We start from the raw sequence: 19,026 nt of genomic DNA, 5'->3' as shown, positions 1-19,026 counted from the left end.
TTCAACTCTGGAACGTGTCGCATGTTTTGTGTTTAAAAAAATGGAATGAATCTCAAAAGCTTTTGAAGTGATGGAAAACAGATGGTCTACAGCAGTGGACAACCTCTGGGCCACGTAGGTCAATTGGTACCGGGCCACACAGAAAGAATACATAACTTACATTATTTCTGTTTTATTGATTATCTGATTCTGAACAATGTTTTATTTTGGAAAATGACCAGATTCTCTCCACCACATCTGTCTATGACTCACTCTTGATGCATGTGATGATGCCTCGGTCACATGTCTTACCTCCATCCGCTACCTTCTTAAAGGGGCTCCGGCCGCTAACACCTAATACATTACCGCTAAATTAAAACTCCCAAGCTAGCCAATTATGAATAAAAAACAACACAGTGGATTCACGTTTATTATTATATTTAGAAAATAAAAGTTTTTATGCCTTTCGTATCATTTAATTGGGTTGTATTTATCCTCCACACCTTAAAGGCTGGTCCGTGAAAATATTGTCTGACATTAATCCGGTCCATGGCGCAAAAAAAGTTGGGGACCGCTGGTCTACAGTATATACTATAATGGGCAAAAAGTAATGCAAAGGTGGATTCAGTTTTATTCTGAACCACAGATATTTGCATGATTGAAATGAAAAAATCATAGAAAACATTCTTCCATGATCAGTTAATGATCGATTAATCTTCTGTTCTTTCTAGAAATAAACAGTTGACCATGTTCTTGATCTTGATCTTGTGTGTGTGTTTTAATGGCATAAAAAAGAGTAGCTCTTGTCATGCCTGCTTAACCAGCACAGCATTTCAAGACCTTATATAAATATTAGCCTATGCCTCGACAGAAAAGCCGAGAAAAGAAAAAACGACATTTGAGAGCCTCAAACAGTGTTAATGCATGTTGATTTTGTGTGCAAAAAGGAGCCGAGGCATTACTGAGAAATTTAAAGTGACAGGAAACAGATGGCCTACTATTACTGCGAGCTGCATAAGCCAGTGCTAGACAAAAAGGTTTTTTTTTTCTAGTGACAAGCTTTTATACCTCTCACAATGAATGGTGTGTTCATGAAAAAAGGCAAAACAAAATAGTTAAATGCAAAATAAGGAGCTGTTCTGTTAAGGTAAAGCCAAAAACCCCTAAATATATCATATATTGGCCATCTATTATATTCGGACGTTATCTGATGAGGATTTGAGGTTCGCTGGTGGTCTAGTGGTTAAGATGCAACGCTCTCACCGCTGCGACCCGGGTTCGATCCCCGGTCAGGGAACCATCCCCAGCCACTCTCAGTGCCGGTCCCAAGCCCGGATAAATTTGGGAGGGTTGCGTTAGGAAGGGCATCCAGCGTAAAAACATGTGCCAAATCAAACGTGCGGAGGATCCGCTGTGGTGACCCCTAACGGGAGAAGCCGAAAGAAAGTTTTTTTATCTGATGAGGATTTGAATATATTACACAACCAAGATGACTGTTCTGTGAGTCTTATAATTCTTATTAAAACTGTTTTAATGACCTGTATCATGCTTCCACCATTTACTCAAATCTGGTATTTAAGAAATTGTCCTGTTCAGCATTGAAGAAACTCAACGAGCTCAGTGAGGTAGCTAACGGAAAGTCAGTGAAACTGTATCTACTGAGAGCTGAATCTAAAATAATCTGAAGTCAGACATTCCTGAGATCTGCTTAGTACCAAAATTCATACATGAGTAAAAGTAAAGTCTCCTTCCTGAGAAAAACAACTCAAAACAGTACTAAGAAAAAGTTTGAACTAGGATTTCAAAAACAATTAAGAAAAGACAAGTGAAAAATGAGTTCGTATGGTTAAAGAATTTGAATTCAATACTAATAATAAATATGAATAATAATGCAATTTTTGTGGTCTATTTCCCAGGATTTCCATGTCTGGCAGTTTTCTTTTGGAATTAATAGTTTAAGCAAACAGTTTCTTCTGTCATGATAAATAAAACAGCAAACTTCATTAAGAGTTAATGGAATCCAGTGGTCAATATGAATAATATATGTGTATATATCAAATATATAGACATGCATCATATAATATATAATACAATAACGCATAATATATTGAAGGGTGTTTTTGGAGTAATTTAAGATAACTAGAACCAGATAGTCAACCTATTTTCCAGAAGATCTGCCAAATACCAAAGATCACCTGCCAATTTTCACGCTATGTACAGCTCAACCTCATCATACATTATGCAGACAAGATACAGAGACGTCTGATTTTTCCAGCTATATGTGTTTTACCTCAAACTGTTACCACGAAGGTTGGAGGCACACAATTGTATAAGGGTGTCGGCCAAATGCCATTAATGTTAATGTTTAATCTTTTTATACACCTGAGCAGTTTAGGTTTAAGTTCCTTATTTAGGGTCCAAGCCGCTTCTATAGGCAAAAGTATTGGAATATCCACTTTTTCCAGCAATAGGTGGGTAGTCCCCAAATTTTCCCTTCACTTGAACTACGAGAGCCAAACCTGTTCCAGCATGACAATGAAGATCTGGTTTACATGGGTTGGAGTGGAAGATCTTGAGTGGCCAGCTGTAGTGGACTGACCTCAACCAATTGAATGTGGAATGGAATGTTCAAATTAAACAACAAAGTCTTGTTCATATGGTATATCTACTAATTATGGAGTGTGAACGCTAACATGTTTCCTCTGAGATGTCGGGAGTCATAAGTAAGCCAACAAATTCTAGTCAATCTGCTGCCAGGTGCAGTCAAACATAATTAGATTAGATAGGAATGTGCTACCTGCCCTCTTCCACATACATCAACTCATCACCCACCATTCATTATTATGTATGTGATTGACAGGGGAAGGAGAGTATGCTATCCCTCCCACCCATAAAGCACAGCTAATTTAGCTTTCTCATTTCCTGGCTGCAGATTGCTGTAAAATTCTCAGGCGTCAAATCTCACAGTGTTTCTTCAAAAGGGCAAACGCTTTTCTTTTGCACCAGTCAGAAGCCCAGAATGTAACTTTTATTTTAAATTATAAGTGTGAAGAATTAATTGTGTTGGCAGCTCCAATGTGAAAATTCTGTGCTGGTATCCAGCTGGAATATGGGATTTTAAATCCCAAAACTGCCACAGAGGCCAATACAAGCAAATCCCTCAACTGGGGTTTGCCTCAATTATAAATCCTTTTGGATAAAAGCATCAGAGAAATGCATACACCTAACAGTCCTCTGCTTCCCTAATCAAAAATGAAGATAGGCAATTTAATGTTTTGCAAAACAGAGGTTTTTTACGCTGGGTTTTGTCTCTTACAAGGTGAAAACATGTACACCTGTACGTTATATGTCTTATATCTGAATATTCTGTGTGATTAAGTACTTTTATGCTAATTTTTAGGCTCTATAAATATGATGCTCAGTTAATGCATTAGTGAGAAAAAACCCCACTGTTGCCAAATTCTAGGTAAACAGCCAAAAAGAAAGAAAATCAGGTTTTAGCCAAGACTGCATTTATTTCATAACAACTCTATAAAAAAAAAAGAAAACAACATTATTAGTTTGATTAGTTTTATTTAGCAATCTGCATAATCTAAGACTAATAATTTGTGAATAATGTGCTGTTAATAAAGTATCTATAATTCGTGCTATAAAATAGGTTTCTCTAAGAAAATGTTTATTAAATTATGAGTCTTTTTTCCATTTTAATGTAACAGGACAAGCTTTTTTTTTTTATGAGAATGTCGAGGGAATGATTGTTTATAACCGCTATAATGATCACATGAACAATAACTTATACAATAACTCGTGCAATAACTACTCTTTAAGTCTTTTTTATTTATTTTGCTTTTTTTTTTTTTTTTTTTTTTCCATGTGCAACTGGAAGCTTCTGTCACCAAAACAAATTAATAATTTGCAATAAATCTCTTTCTGGAAAAAGTCTTAAAGCTTTTTTGGCTTTTTAGGTAACAGAACCAGGTTTTTTATTTTGTGTGTTTTTAGTGTTGCTTAACTTCAAGAGAGAGAAGAAAAGAGAATTTTATGCGAATGATCAATTATAGCTGCTATAAGCGATAAGCGTTTGCGTAGACTTAACATAACCATAAATGGGGAAAAGGTGCAGTTGTTTAGAAATTGTTCAGAAACCCTTGCTAAATTCCTGCGTTTTCCTCACACAGGGAACGTCTTTGATCATATCACTGGAGAGACACAAAATTAGCGTAGAACATTAGCCTAATTAATCACTTTGTACTCAAGTACCGGCTGTCAAAATGTCAGCGATGCTCCTGTACCGCAGGCGGAATTAAATCCATAAACTCAAATGTCCTGCTTTTTTTAATTCCCAAAACATTGTTTGGTTAAGATACTCACAAAAAGGACCATCAATCAAAAACGAACAAAAAAAAGAAATTAGCACACGTACGGTGTATCTGGGTACAGTTTGTGTGCAGGTCAAAATTAGATGCCCTACACATTAAAATACAGGACGAGTCACACCACTTCAATTTCTCTCTTGAAGCACATTAGAACAGCTGTTATTTGTCACATATACATTACAGCACAGTAAAACTTGTTCTTCGCATATCCCAGCTTGCTCGGAAAGCTGGGGTCAGAGCGCAGGGTCGGCTATGATACGGCGCCCCTGGAGCACAGAGGGTTAAGCGACTTGCTCAAGGGCCCAAGAGTGGCAGCTTTGCGATACCAGGGCTTGAACCCCCAACCTTCCGATCAGTAACCCAGCACCTTACCACTGAGCCACCACTCTCCTCATTAGTCATTAGTGACGTTTTTGAACGGCATAGATTTGACTTTCCAGCATTTCGATTCATTCTTGACATTTTTGCAATAAACTGCAGACATTTCATTCATACTCATTGCATTTAGATTTCTAAACTATTTAAAAAATATATAAATATGAATAATTCATAAAGAGTTGAGCTACGAATATCCTGCTTTATGCATTAAGCCTGATCTGCTAGTCTCAGTCAGTGTCTGCATGCGAGAGAGGTTGATTGAACGACTCACTCTAGTGGCAGAATCTAAAATTCCTAAACTTCCCTCTCTGCCAGGATGTAAAACGATTATTTAAACAGTTTCCTCTACAAAAATATAAAACACGCATGGTCCTGAGATATAAAAGATGCAAATATTGATATTTATCGTATTCCTAGTTGGCCAGGAAGAACATGAAAACATTAAATTGGTATGGATTTATTTGTAGATTTGCCTCAGAGATTGAACACTGAACACTGGGTCATGGTGGAATTGGAGCACGAGATCCCATGAACATCATCAGATGTTTGTGGACATCTCCAAAGAAGATTCATATGTGCTTTTTGAACATCTCATTCCACATCTTCTGGGAAGATGTTTCACTAAATTTTAGAGTGTGCTTGTGAAGATTGGGTCTATAGCAGGCCACTCAAGATCTTCCACTCTAACCCATGTAAACTGTATCTTCATGGAGCTGGTTTTCTGCACTGCGGCATTGTAATGGAACAGGTTTGAGTCTCTTAGTTCAAGTGATGAGAAAATGTTAATGTTACTGCACCCAAAGACGTCCTATATAATTGTGAGGCTCCAAATTTGGGGTAATATTTTAAGGAAGAAACACATACGGCTGGAAAAGTCAGGTGTCTTAATATTTTTCTGTGTTCAAACTGCTGCTTTTGAGAAAGAAAGAAAGAAATAAAGTAAGAAAGAAAGTATAAGTGATTCTCTGAGGAAGCCTTCTCTGACTAAAGATGGTTATATAATATTTATCAAAGGAGTCTCCTTCATCAGTGCCAAGTTTTCCAAGAAAATGGTGAAGAAATGGCCATTTATGGATGTTATACCAAGGAATAATGGGAACTAACAGGTTTTGTGGACCTCACATGTAACAATAAAGTGATTAAATGTATTAGTCTAATATTAATAAAATGTGTGTGTGTGTGTGGGGGGGGGGGGGGGGTTCTGCCAAGATCAATGCTATCAAAGGTATAAAACACTGCAGGAAATGCTGATAATAAACAAGTATTGACTTTATATATTAAAAAAAAAAATATATATATATATATAACACAGCTTTTGAAAACAACATTTTATTCAAGTGCTACTGGAATTATTTCATGTTACAGCTTTACATTATTAGTGCGGAATGCACTAAATCTGAACATTTATCAAAAATCTAATCATATTTGTGATTTCTTGTGATTTCCCACAATCCTTTGGAGCACTGTTGTTTGTCCTGTCTGTGATCGTACTCTTTTATTCAGGCACAATGTCTCCAATCCACTTCAGGTAGGGCGGGTTACCCTGATCAATGGGCAAGCTAATGACCTCGGCCACTTCGTATGGATGATTAGACCTGCAGGAGAGAAACATCTGAGATCAAATCTGGAAGATTATCTGGGTCATTCATCACACGTGATGTCCCTGAAGAACAAGCTGTGTGCACGTGAACTGAAGTTTCAGATGGGTTTTGAATGTTTTAATACAATGTTGTTTGTTTATATATTAAAACAAATGTATTATTCATTTTTCATTGTATTTCTTTTTAGCATGCCATATTTTTTTTTTTTTAATCATTACATTAACCCTAATTTCCCAGTGTGTATTTCAGTCCATTTGACGGAGGTGTGGCCTATGTGTGTCAGTCTCCATAAAGGAGGCGTGGCTTCTATGCCTGATTTTCTCCCTGAAGGAGGTGTGGCCTCTGTGTAAGAGTCCCAATGAACAAAATGTGGCCTCTGAGTCCGTCTGGTCTCTGTGTAAATCCCATTTAAGGAGGTGTGGCCCCTGTCTGTCAGCCATAGTGATAGGAGGTGTGGCCTTTGTGTCTTTCAGTTCCAGTGAAGAAGACATGGCATCTGTGTGACAGTCTCAATAAAGGAGGTGTGGCCTCTGTGCCTGTTTTTCTCAGTGAAGGAGATATGGTCTTTATCTGTGTCCACTAATGCACTAAAGCTATATTTGCGATATAATAGGTTTACCTTACATATTCAGCCAGTGCAGAGATCTTTGTAGTCCTTGTCTTAATCATCTACAACAAAACATATTCAAACCCATGTACATTTATCAGAAAACACTGTGGGTTTCTTTTACCTTGGAAAATGAATTTGAAATGGAATGAAACTCACCAGCAAGACTTCACTGTCTTCTTCAATCTTTCCCTGCCATTCATATCTGTACAGACAAGACAGAAGCAAACACGAATGTCTCCGTGTGCGGCATCGCGAGTCTTTCAGCTCATTACAGACCGTATGATGGGGTGAATGCGCGCCCAATTTTGAAAAGCGGATTGTAATTTGCTGAATGGCTTAGGGCTACAATTGCCATGAACAATTTTGCATTTAAATGTCCATCAGACAGCCTCAACAATGCTGAAACTATAATAACAAGACATCTAATGTCACACAGATGAGGATCAATTCTCTTTGGGGTTCCTCTCAAGGTTTCGTTCTCATATCACCTCAGGGAGTTTTTTTTCTTGCCACCTCTGGCAAGGAACCACTGGCTCTACTGAGCATTTAACAATATCTATTGTTAAATGCTCAGTAGAAATGATATTGAAATGAATTGAACTTCCGGTTACTCACACTGAGGTGATTTTGGGCACTATGTTCACACAGGCTGCCAGTTTCTTCTCCACGATCCCTCTGCAATATCACAAAAGAAAGCAACAATGTTCCACTGCAAAATAAACCGTTCAGGTTTTGTGTTGGTTTCACCTTTTTGCTGCCATCAAGCATTCACAGCATGAACTTTTTCAGCAGTTTGAGCTACAGGAGCTCGTCTGTTGGATCAATGAGCCTTCAATGAGCCTCGGCCGCCCGTAACCCTGTCGCCGGTTCACCACTGTTCCTTCCTTGAAGCACTTGTGATAGATACTGACCACTGCAGACCAGGAACATCCCACAGAAGCGCCAGTTTTGGAGATGCTCTGACCCACTCGTCAAGCTAACAAAATTTCTCAAACTCCTCAAAACCTTACGCTCACCCATTTATCTTGCTTTTAACATCAACTTTGAGGACTAAATGTTCACTTGCTGCCTAATAAATAAATCCCACCCACTAACAGGTGCCATGATGAAGAGACACTCAGTGTTATTCACTTCACCGCTCATAATGTTATGATGTCATAATGATATTCCTGAACTGTAGTCAAATATCTCAAGATAAAATTTTTTTTTTTTTAGATTCATTAACAGCTGTAAGAAAGGATTCCCATTCAGTTGTATTTCCACACTTCACCACTAGAGGCAGACATACAGTTAACCAAGCATGACCAGTTACCTATGACATCACAGTGCACCGTTCTCCATCAAAAGGCCAAAATGCATATTCTGCATCACGCAACCTACCAAACAGCAGCTATAGCAGGTATAAACCCAGTAAAGTTGAGTGTTCTGATCATGTACCATGTCTTTACTGACATGCTCGGGTGAGTACAATCCCCCTGATCAGCGCACACCAGTGAAATCCGTATATGGTCCTTCGAGCTAGATGGGAAAACTTCCTAGCATTTGGTCTTTCGAGCCGGATAGAAAAACTTCCTAACAACAGCTATCAGACATATTTTTTCAAAAGGTCCAAAACAACTTTAAATATGAATACGGATCATACTGTACATGTGTACTTTGTATTACCTGGCCAGGTCTTTGGCCACGGTTTCATTGGGGCAGGTGACGAAGGCCGCAGAGTGGGTACCGGAGGAATACGCTTCGGTTGCCATGGAGAACGCACGCAATCCCACAGTCCTCAGCAGCGGGAGCATGAACGCGCCCAGGAGCACTGTCTAAGCACAAAACCAACATTCTGATTTATTTTTTTTCCAATTATCGCTTAGTTTATGTGTAATCAAAAAGAACAACACTGAGGTGTACAGGAGCTGATTCGTCAAGGCGGAGTGTGATTTATTTGTATATACTGCATTGTATTTCCCTAGAAGGTTATTACTTTCGGATTTCATTAAAACGCTGCATCAGCCGAATGGCACTGTACACGCCACCGAACCGAGTGCTTTCTGACAGATGGGATGTGTGGAAACGTCCTAGAACAGGCCGCACCGATGCAATCTAATCTACTTAACATGATATTTTATACAATAATACAAAACAGTAAGCAAAATTCACCAAACAGGACCTACATTTTATAAGCGTTTGCATTTCGGGAAAACTAAAAAAGAGAAACGAATACACGAATCCACCTCACAGCATTAATGCGGCATCATTTGTCTACTCCAACGAATAATGCATAATAATAATTACAATACAATAATATTAGTCATTTTTCAGTTTTAGAATTTGAGTTTATAATATGTGGATTTTTCCTGGGTTTTTCCCGGTTTCACAAACTTCCTGCCACCAAAAAACTGAGCCCCAAAACATTAGACCAATGAAATTACCGAATAGGTTCAGGTGAACCAATGAAACTCTTTATATTAAATCAGATGCGCTCCCACTGAATCGGGCCGCACCACATCATAAATATGGATGATGTTCCTCTGACGTTTGACCTGCCGCTCACTCGGACTGTCTACAGGAAATGCGAATCATTCGTCACGCTGAAAACAACCGGGTATGAAAAAAATTCACCTGTGTTCTGAGCTGCACGGCATCGGGAGTAAATTTTTTTTAACGCACGACGATGCCAAAAGAAAAACTCCCGAGAGAAATTGTTGTGAAATGAAGGAGAAAGACAGTGAACAATGACTTTCTTGGTAGGCTACTGTTTAGATACAAGCCGTGTAACAGACACTGTCTTATATTAAAGCCTGTGTAAAGTTCATTAGTTTCAATGTAGGAACCTGCGGCTTATAGACAGGTGCTGCTTATTTATGTTTAAAATAAAAATCTTTGTTAAATTCAGTGGGTGCGGCCTAATAGTCTGGAAATTACGGTAAAATAGAGCATGGCAAATCTCTAAGAGAGATATATATATAGACAAAGGTTGGACACCTGACTACAAGATGTGCTTTTGGAACATCCCATTCCACAATTTGTCCCATTTAGTGTTATAACAACCTTCTGGGAAGATGTCCCACTACATTTTCAAGTGTACGTGTGGAGATTTGTAGTCATTCAGCCACAAACGTGTTACTAAAGTCAGGTACTGATGTAGGGTGAGGTGAGAACTTGTGAAAGCTGTGTGAAGGCTGTGAAAAAAGATTGTCACCTCTTTGAATGAATATGAATTAGATATATTTGAAGTATATCCACATACATATTTTATATGTTCTACTATACCTGGGTGACTAGGAACAGAAAACTGTTGAACCGACTTCCTGTGTCATGGGGGTATAAATTTGAGGTAACACATTGGCCAAACTTCCACACAGTCTTTAAACCCATGTATAAGTTCAAACCTCTGATCCTGTACGAAACCATTTTTAGAACGATTCTAATTATATACACTTATGTCAAGTGAATAAAATACTCACGACACAGAACCCTTTTAAGAGTCTTCCTTGCACTGTCTCTGCAGGTGGCAGTCCAAAATGCATCGCCTGTATGAGCGACATGCAGGTGTGAGCCAAACACGGACAACACACAACAGCCTTGTCTAATGATTCTTTCCTGGCTGGAAGTAATGTGCTCACTGTGAGGTGGAAGAACCGCTTTTAATAAAACGCCTGGGGCACCTGCAGTTCAAAAACATCAACAGGTGCTTGAATAGAGAAAGTCTGAGAAGACGTGTTAGCCCTTTGATCCCTTTTGTCACATTCGTCCGGCTTTAAGATCAATGTAGGGATAATAAGATGCCGAAGCGTTGACACGAGGAAAAAATCTTTATGAGGGATTCAAGGAAAATGGAGAACCCAGAGGAAACCCATACGTGTCGAGTACTTTATTCGATACCATGACTACAGATATATGGTGAAATCCAATGCGATTCCCTTCTAGAGATCTTTATATGTTATTAGGGGTGTAACAGTACACGTATTCGTAACAAAAAGTTTTGGTACGGGGCGTCGAGGTTCGGTGCACGTGTGGAAAATAGTTACAATCTAAATTCCCCTCACGAACGTATTAAGTGGTGGACAAAAAGCTTGTTTAGTCTCCGCCTCGCACTTTAAACGCAAATTTGTATTATTATTATTAAACTCGAAAACATACACGACAAGGGGTATGAAAGAAAAAAGAAATTTGAGTTAGCGCAGTGTCACTGTGGCTTCACGCTCTGTGGAGTAATGGTTTGTTTTGCGCAAAAGTGAAATCGTGGCCACTTCCTGGTCATGGCCAACACTAGCGATATGGATTCTTTAGCGTTTTATGCCTAGTTTCAAGAATTCCTCTTAAAAGGAGAAAATCCGGACAATTCCACAGATCGACAAATGAATGTAGGATGAAAGGAATGAAGACATTTGTTAATGAACGCTGTAGTAAAAAAAAGTAGAACATATCTTTAGAAACACACACACACATACACACACACACACACACACACACACACACACACTGCTTTCATTTAATCGATTTCATTGGTGCCAATTTAACCAATCACTCAACTTTTATCAATATAATGAACAGTTTATTGCATTCATTTGATTTCTTTTATTTTTATGATATTTCTTGTATATTATTCAACCAAACAAGCATTTTATTTATGATTTGTTTTAAAAGAAAAAACGACAAGCAATTTCATGTTTTGCATTTCTTCCCCATAACTGTAATATGTACCGAACCGTGATATTTTTGTACTGTTACACCCCTTTATGTAACACACTTGCAAAATGCTGAAATATTGCACTATTTTGGAAAAGCACCATCACTCTGTATAAAGATTTTAAGCAGTAACACTTATGAAACACTATTGCATTGTTGTTGTTTTTTAGCACTTGTTTGCATTCTCTGCTATTTTGCACACATACAGTAGATTCTTAACATGCAAAAGTCCTGTAGTATAATATCTCAGTGTATTAAAGTAAGGTTTCCTAACACTTAGTATGCTCTTTGCATTGATGCATATTTAAAGCCATAATCACACATTAGGGTTTTTTTTAAAATGCATGTATATTTTTAATGCACAATGAAATGTTTAGATCTTCTATAGTATGGCATCTAAATACAGGTTTTAAAGCCCGATCAGCATATTTTATGATGCTTATTATGTAATTTATATCATGAATCCTTCACTTCATAACAATGTTTGTTAACGTGCATATAACTTACTTCTTCCAGCGGGTGTGAACTCCGGGCAGGATTTGCCTTACTGCGCATGACATGAACAACTGCCGTAAACGAGCCCAAAACTGTCGCAAATTACTCTCGGTTTTTTTTTTTTTTTACTTTTTGTTTGTTTCTTACTGTATTCCATGATTTGTCAATCGAAATAAACTAACACACGACGAATTATCAATTAAAACCAGATGTATTTGGGTTACCAAAAAAATATATCCCTGAAACGTTCGCCGTATCACAACCGGAAGTTCAACTCGCTTTACGTTAGCTTAGCGCGTTCCTATTTCCGCCGGTGTCGGAGGAACCGTCTGGAAAATCTTCGCAGTGGAATTAAAGGTATCGGTTAATCTTTAAACATCTGCTTTCCTTTAAATCGCATCTAAAACCAAATAAATATGAAAGTTTCCTCGTGTACTGGGTTGTTATTTGGTGTAATTATCGCGTAGCTTCCGCGTCTTGCAATTTGATAATATTTTATAGTTTGTGTTAGCTTCGATGCTAATACGGCCAGTAAACGATGAGGTACGCGAAAAAATAGGCAAAATAGAACTATTGTATTATTAAGTAGTCTAATGGTTTGTTTTGGGGGGAAATTTAGTTGTGAGGGTAAAAACTGCAATGTGTAGTTTGGTGTAAAATGGTCACTGCATAAAATAAATGAATAAATAAGCTTTATATATGCGTTATATGCAGGATGTTCCTCAACCAAGCAGTAGGTAACAGCTTACATTCCAAATAGATTCTATACCCCTACATAGGGCACTGTTTTTGTGCCCTATTTAGTTTTTGTTCATAGAATAATGGGAGACTGGGTCGTGTTCTAATCCGAGATGCTGTGTGGTCAGTGATGACTAGTCCACTGCGCAAACTGATGTGCACGAAAAGTGCACACTAGTGTGAAGAGAGCAGTGCTGATTCGAGTCTGAGTCCTACACACACACACACACACACACTTTTTTGGGTGGGATTTGCACTAAACCACTTAATAGTCTTAAACTGGATCTTCATTGTCTTCTTGGAGGTGAGGATCGAGTCTGGTTCCTCTCACCATCTCAGAGAAAGCTTTCTTGCTACTGTCGCGATTGGTCGCTTTTTTAGGGATGGATTTAAAAGCGCTATTATTACTGATAATAATTTAAATGTATAGGTATTGATTCATATATATTTCAAGTTATATACCCTCATGTCTGTGGCGCTGCTTTGGGGGAATGTAAATTGTAAAAAAAATAAAATCATTCTACAGATTGAATGTAATGGGTTTTTCCCCTATATTGCCCTTAATGCCATTTGATATTCAGCCATCTGATGCAGCAGTGCTTTAGTCTTTATCTGACCGTGCCCAAAACCTCCTTTGTAACTCTGATTCTTCTAACCCTTGTTTTTGTTTTTTTAATATCTGATTTGCTTTTTTTTACCTGTCCTTGTTCGCTTTTCTCTTTCCATATGGTGGGTAAAGACCATGGCGAAGTTCCTGGCCCCGGTGATTCAGGACAACCCCTCGGGGTGGGGTCCCTGCGCCGTTCCCGAGAAGTTTAAGGACATGCCGTACCAGCCCTTCAGCAAAGGGGATCGCCTGGGCAAGGTCACTCTTTATTCCTTAATCACGCCGAATGGTCACGTGTGCATTTCCTGTTTTTTACCACGTCGCTGTTCATTTCATTTTCAAAATCTGACTAAAGGGAGGGTTCCTATGCATTTTGGAAAGGTATATAAAAAAAATAAAAATCTGGACAGCTGTGATTGATTGTTACATTGTGAGGTGGCAGTTGCCATGACAGCAAGTGACTAGGAACAGGAAATTGTTGATCCATGAATTTCATACATAGTTGAAATTCCCATCACAATTATTAAACCTAGGAATATATGGGTGATATGCGGCAGCAGGTTATTCCCCTCGGTTGAGTATGATGAGCTTTTGATAAGCAGAATCAGACCTGTTCATTCATCTTATTCCCTTTTATATATAGGTGGCAGACTGGACCGGAGCGACCTACCAGGATAAGAGATATACAAGTATGTTAATGATCACTTACATTAACCATGACTTGGTAAACACATTATTTTAGGGAGATGATTCTTTTCCTGAATTTTATGCATTTTGGTGCGTGACTTTTTCCTTTCCTCTTCCCGGCAGATAAGTATTCATCCCAGTTCGGAGGAGGAAGTCAGTACGCTTACTTCCACGAAGAGGATGAAGCTAGCTTCCAGCTGGTGGACACGGCCAAAACCCAGAAATCGGCCTACCAGAGGAACCGCATGCGCTTCGCCCAGGTACGCATCACAGCCTCGATGCTTTGCTAATCGTGTATAAAATGAGTTCAAATTTGCGTTTCAAGGATTTTTTAAAGCACAAAATGTCATTCTCCTGTTGCAGAGGAACCTGCGCCGTGATAAAGACCGTCGGAATCTCACGCAGTTTAACCTGCAGACTCTCCCCAAGAGCGCGAAACAGAAGGAGAGAGATCGCATGCGCTTGCAGAAAAAGTTCCAGAAGCAGTTTGGAGTTCGTCAGAAGTGGGACCAGAAGTCACAGGTACACTCACAGCAGTGCAGTTGTGGACCTCCGTGATGGAGTTCTATTTTTAAAAGGCTGATTGTTGCTTTGTGTCACAAGCTCAGTCAGGTGTTCAGCAGATGATTTTCTGGCTTGTTAAGTGTTGCGTGTTGCTTGCCAGGCACAGCTGAAGCCCAGGGACTCATCTGTGGAGGTGCGTAGTGACTGGGAGGTCAAGGAAGAGATGGACTTCCCTCGCCTCATGAAGATGAGATACATGGAGGTGGCTGATCCTTTAGACATGTAAGTGAACGCAAAAACACCTCGGGGTCTCTCTCACACCCCTTTAAAACCAGGTGCCCTAGACATTATCTGATGGGTTGTAAATGAGGGAAAAACAGTTCGTCTTGTGTTAGTCTTTTGAACTTCTCAGACCACACCCAAGTTTGTGTTTACTGATAGTCTGCCATCTCTGTCTCTCTCTGGTGCAGTGAGTGCTGTGGTGCCCTGGAGCACTACGATAAAGCGTTCGATCGCGTCACCACCCGCAATGAGAAACCTTTGAAGAGCATTAAAAGGATCTTCCACACTGTCACCACCACCGACGACCCCGTCATCCGTAAGGTATGGGTAATACCCCAGGTGGGGAAAAATCAAAGTTAAGGATTGTATTTCGATATACACTATATGGACAAAGCTGTTGGATGTCCCAACACTTGTATGTGGTAATTCCCCAAACTGTTAACACAAATCTAGAGGCACACAATTGTTTAGAATGTCTTTGGGTGCAAAGTAGCTTTTTATTTCCTTTTTTGCTTTTGCACTGCACAGAGAGAACATCACTGCATCATAAATCTGTTCTTTTTCAGCTGGCTAAGACTCAGGGCAATGTGTTTGCCACCGATGCCATCCTGGCCACACTGATGTGCTGCACACGCTCCGTGAACTCCTGGGACATCATCGTGCAGCGGGTAGGAAACAAGCTCTTCTTTGACAAGAGGGACAATTCGGACTTCGGTGAGTGTTTAATGCCAAACCCTTCGGCAGCTCGTTACTTCAGTGGAATTTCTCCGGGGTAAAGTGTGTGTGTGTGTGTGTGTGTGTGTGTGTGTGTCCTCCAGATCTGCTCACGGTGAGCGAAACTGCCAACGAGCCTCCTCAGGAGGAAGGAAACTCCCTGAACTCCCCTAGAAACCTGGCCATGGAGGCCACATACATCAACCACAATTTCAGCCAGCAGTGCCTGCGCGTGGTACCGTACCCACCGACTCACACACATACACACCTGTTAAATACCAGTCAGTTTGAAAATGTGATGTAACACAGGTGGTGGGTTTTTTTCTTTAGGGAGGAGAGCGACACAAGTTCCCAAACCCAAACCCATTCGTAGAGGAGGATATGGATAAGAGTGAGGTGGCGTCTGTAGCATACAGGTCAGATGATTATGGTTGCACACGGACAATCTTTTCATTGGAAATTCATCTGGGGAATTCTGGAAATATTTCAATTTGGAAACTTACCAGGGATTTAACAGGATTTGTGGGGCAGATTGTGTGTAATAATATATTGACTTGCTGTCATTGTGAGATGTGAAGAAGACATTGACCGTGTGTGGTGTTGTGTAGGTACCGGAGATGGAAACTCGGGGAGGATATTGATCTGATTGTGCGCTGTGAACACGACGGTGTGATGACCGGCGCAAACGGAGAACTTTCCTTCATCAACATTAAAGCTCTCAACGAGTGGGACTCGAGGGTAAGGAGGAGACCGAGAGCGTCTTTTTGCGAACGTGTACGTGTTTTTTTTTTTTTGCCTCACTGAAACGTTTGCGTTTGTTGGCGCAGTATTGTAACGGCGTAGACTGGCGTCAAAAGCTGGACTCTCAGAGAGGAGCCGTTTTGGCCACAGAGCTGAAGAACAACAGCTACAAACTGGCACGCTGGACTTGCTGCGCCCTGCTGGCCGGCTCGGAGTATCTCAAACTGGGGTGAGATACATGTTCGTTTTTTTTTTAATATAAATCCAAACAGTTCTAGTTCTTACATGAGGTTCAGAGCACTAAATAACAAAAAAAAATCCCATGCGCTCGACAGTTACGTGTCCCGCTACCACGTGAAGGACTCTGCGCGTCACGTGATCCTGGGCACGCAGCATTTCAAGCCCAACGAGTTTGCAAGCCAGATCAACCTGAGCATGGAGAACGCGTGGGGCATCTTGCGCTGCGTCATCGACATCTGCCGCAAACTGGACGAGGGCAAGTACCTCATCCTCAAAGACCCCAACAAGGTGAGCAACACAATGTGGAACATATTGGAGGATGCACTGCTGTAAATGATGCTTTCTGCTCCTCTAGAGGGTCTGGCATGTTTTGTCGACCAGGGATTTCAGGAGCCGCTTACTTTTCATGCAATTTGGCATGGCAACTATCAGCAAAAGCGCTCAAGCCTCTCGCCCACGTACACTAACTGCTTCAATTGGATTCTGTGCTCTCTGTTAATCCAGGGATTATATCTTGTTCCAGAAATCTCATTTTTGTGATGTGTGAAGGTGGTGAAGGGGCTTCAAATGGGGTGGCAGAAGGGTTTATTTGGGGTAGTTAATGGGTGTTTCGCAAAACGGCATGAAGCTGATGGAACACCTGTCTAACCTTGTTCCCTGATGTGTTTTTTTTTTTGTTTTTGTTTTTTTGCGTTCATAGCAAGTGATCCGTATCTACAGCCTCCCTGACGGAACCTTCAGCACGGACGAAGACGAGGACGATGAAGAGGAGGAGGAGGACGAGGATGATGAAGGTATAACACCAATCTTGTTGGAAACCAAGATTTCGGTTTCTGTGGGTCCACTCACATGTGAACTTCTTCTGTTCTGTTTGTTTTTTTTTGTTTTTTTTTAGATGAGGAGCACTGAGGAGTCGGTGGAACGAGCGAGACCAAACGAGACGGCAATATCCATTTTCATAAAGAGGAAACCGATTCATTAAACAAGGCTTATTAAAAGATTCAGGAAATAAACTTATAGTCTGACTTTTCTTTCATTTCAGCCCTAATTGTATTGAATGGTTCAATTTGCCTGTATTGGCATTAATAACTGTTTTTATCCAACTTGTCTCTCTGTAGATTGTCCACATGAGGGCAGTGTGGGACCAGCTTGAAAGAAAAGGGGCATTGAAAAAAGAAATAACCAAGTGTTTCAGCTTTTTGAAATAAAATAATGAGCTGTCAATTCAAGCTATAGCAATCCTTTTATGTAATGCAATCAAAAGTGTGTCCTGAGTCTTTTTATAGACACTATGGACAGCTCCCGGATAGAGAAAAATGCTGCGAATGTAAAAAATAACATTCTGTAGCTTAAACAAAATTAAGTTTTTTTTGCCTGCAACATGTCACAAGTCCACAGATTACAAGTGTAATGTCTTTAAAAGAAAGTTTGGCACAAATTTATATTAACCCTGAATGTAGTCAAGGAGGTGAGATCATTTGTGATTAAAGATGGCTTTAGTTTAATAAAGGGAGCTGTATGGATAATATAATCACAAGTTAAACACCAAAGATGTCTGACTCAGTATTAATTCTCATACTATTGTGAAGTACAGGGGTCCCCAAACTTTTCTGTGAGGACTTCATTAGTTTTCCCTTCTTAAATGAGGGCCGGGTCGGTCTAAAATTTGTGACTACCAGTATTATTGTGGAGTTTTAGGATTTTAACATTTTTTATTAGGCAGCAACTGAACATTTTGTCCTCAAAGTTGATGTTAGAAGCAGAAGAAATGGGCAAGAGTAAGGATTTGAAAATGTGATGTCTAGACGACTGGGCCAGAGCATCTCCAAAACTGCAGGTCTTGCAGGATGTTCCTGGTCTGCAGTAGTCAGTATCTATCAAAAGTGCTCCAAGGAAGGAACAGTGATGAACTAGTGACAGGGTCATAAGTGGCATTGATGCATGTGGGGAGTGAAGGCTGGGCTGTGTGGTCCGATCCAACAGACGAGCTCCTGTAGCTCAAACTGCTGAAGAAGTTCATGCTGTTGATGCTCGACGTGTCGGGAGTGTATTGGCAGCAAAAAAGGAGACCAACACTATATTAGGCAGGTGGTCAAAAAGTTAAAACCTGGTCAGTGTATTCACACATTTATTGGCAAATCCTATCCACCTGGGCTGTTTTTGGGAAGTTGGAACAACCCTGAGCAAAACGATCCCAAGGTCAGGCTTGAACGTTGAAAGGTAGTTCTATAGAACGGACACAGTAGCAGCATCTTTGAAAATTTCCTAAATTGTCTTTAACCACAAATTGTAATCGTGATCCAGTCTAGTTTTGGAGCCTGTTCTCATTATGCGTCATGCAAACTAGTTTCCAGTGTTCAATCATCCCCATTTGAAACACAAACTCAAGAT

General features: G+C 40.0%; 2 protein-coding genes across 5 annotated transcripts; one reads left to right on the top strand and one right to left on the bottom strand.

Annotated features, from left to right (window-relative positions):
* Window positions 1–6,046: 6,046 nt before the first annotated feature.
* Window positions 6,047–12,269, bottom strand: LOC310716427 (protein CutA homolog). Of its 3 annotated transcripts, XM_083523696.1 has the most exons (7): window positions 12,135–12,219; window positions 10,403–10,468; window positions 8,610–8,758; window positions 7,560–7,619; window positions 7,101–7,146; window positions 6,954–7,003; window positions 6,047–6,328 (listed from the first exon to the last, which is right to left on the bottom strand). In XM_083523696.1, exons 1-7 carry the CDS (start codon window positions 12,180–12,182, stop codon window positions 6,229–6,231), a joined length of 519 nt encoding a protein of 172 aa, XP_083379822.1. In that variant the 5' UTR covers window positions 12,183–12,219; the 3' UTR covers window positions 6,047–6,228. The 3 variants fall into 3 exon arrangements, with proteins under 3 accessions (XP_083379822.1, XP_083379824.1, XP_083379823.1); XM_083523698.1 differs by lacking the exon at window positions 10,403–10,468 and having other exon boundaries at window positions 12,135–12,269; XM_083523697.1 differs by lacking the exon at window positions 7,560–7,619 and having other exon boundaries at window positions 12,135–12,229.
* Window positions 12,270–12,339: 70 nt separating this feature from the next.
* Window positions 12,340–17,648, top strand: eif3d (eukaryotic translation initiation factor 3, subunit D). Of its 2 annotated transcripts, none has more exons than XM_083523018.1 (15): window positions 12,340–12,479; window positions 13,600–13,725; window positions 14,111–14,156; window positions 14,278–14,414; window positions 14,518–14,676; window positions 14,819–14,940; window positions 15,129–15,261; window positions 15,507–15,654; window positions 15,759–15,889; window positions 15,985–16,070; window positions 16,263–16,392; window positions 16,482–16,624; window positions 16,731–16,923; window positions 17,336–17,429; window positions 17,531–17,648. In XM_083523018.1, the coding sequence occupies exons 2-15, from the start codon at window positions 13,603–13,605 to the stop codon at window positions 17,542–17,544; spliced, it is 1,659 nt and encodes a 552-aa protein (XP_083379144.1). In that variant the 5' UTR covers window positions 12,340–12,479; window positions 13,600–13,602; the 3' UTR covers window positions 17,545–17,648. The 2 variants fall into 2 exon arrangements, with proteins under 2 accessions (XP_083379144.1, XP_083379145.1); XM_083523019.1 differs by having other exon boundaries at window positions 12,347–12,479; window positions 14,825–14,940.
* The last annotated feature ends 1,378 nt before the right edge of the window (window positions 17,649–19,026 follow it).

The sequence above is a fragment of the Silurus aristotelis genome, assembly GCF_946808225.1.
Source record: "Silurus aristotelis genome assembly, chromosome: 2".
Taxonomy (NCBI): Eukaryota; Metazoa; Chordata; class Actinopteri; order Siluriformes; family Siluridae; genus Silurus; species Silurus aristotelis.
Note: the sequence above shows the minus strand (reverse complement) of the source record. Positions and strands in the feature narration are given on the sequence as shown.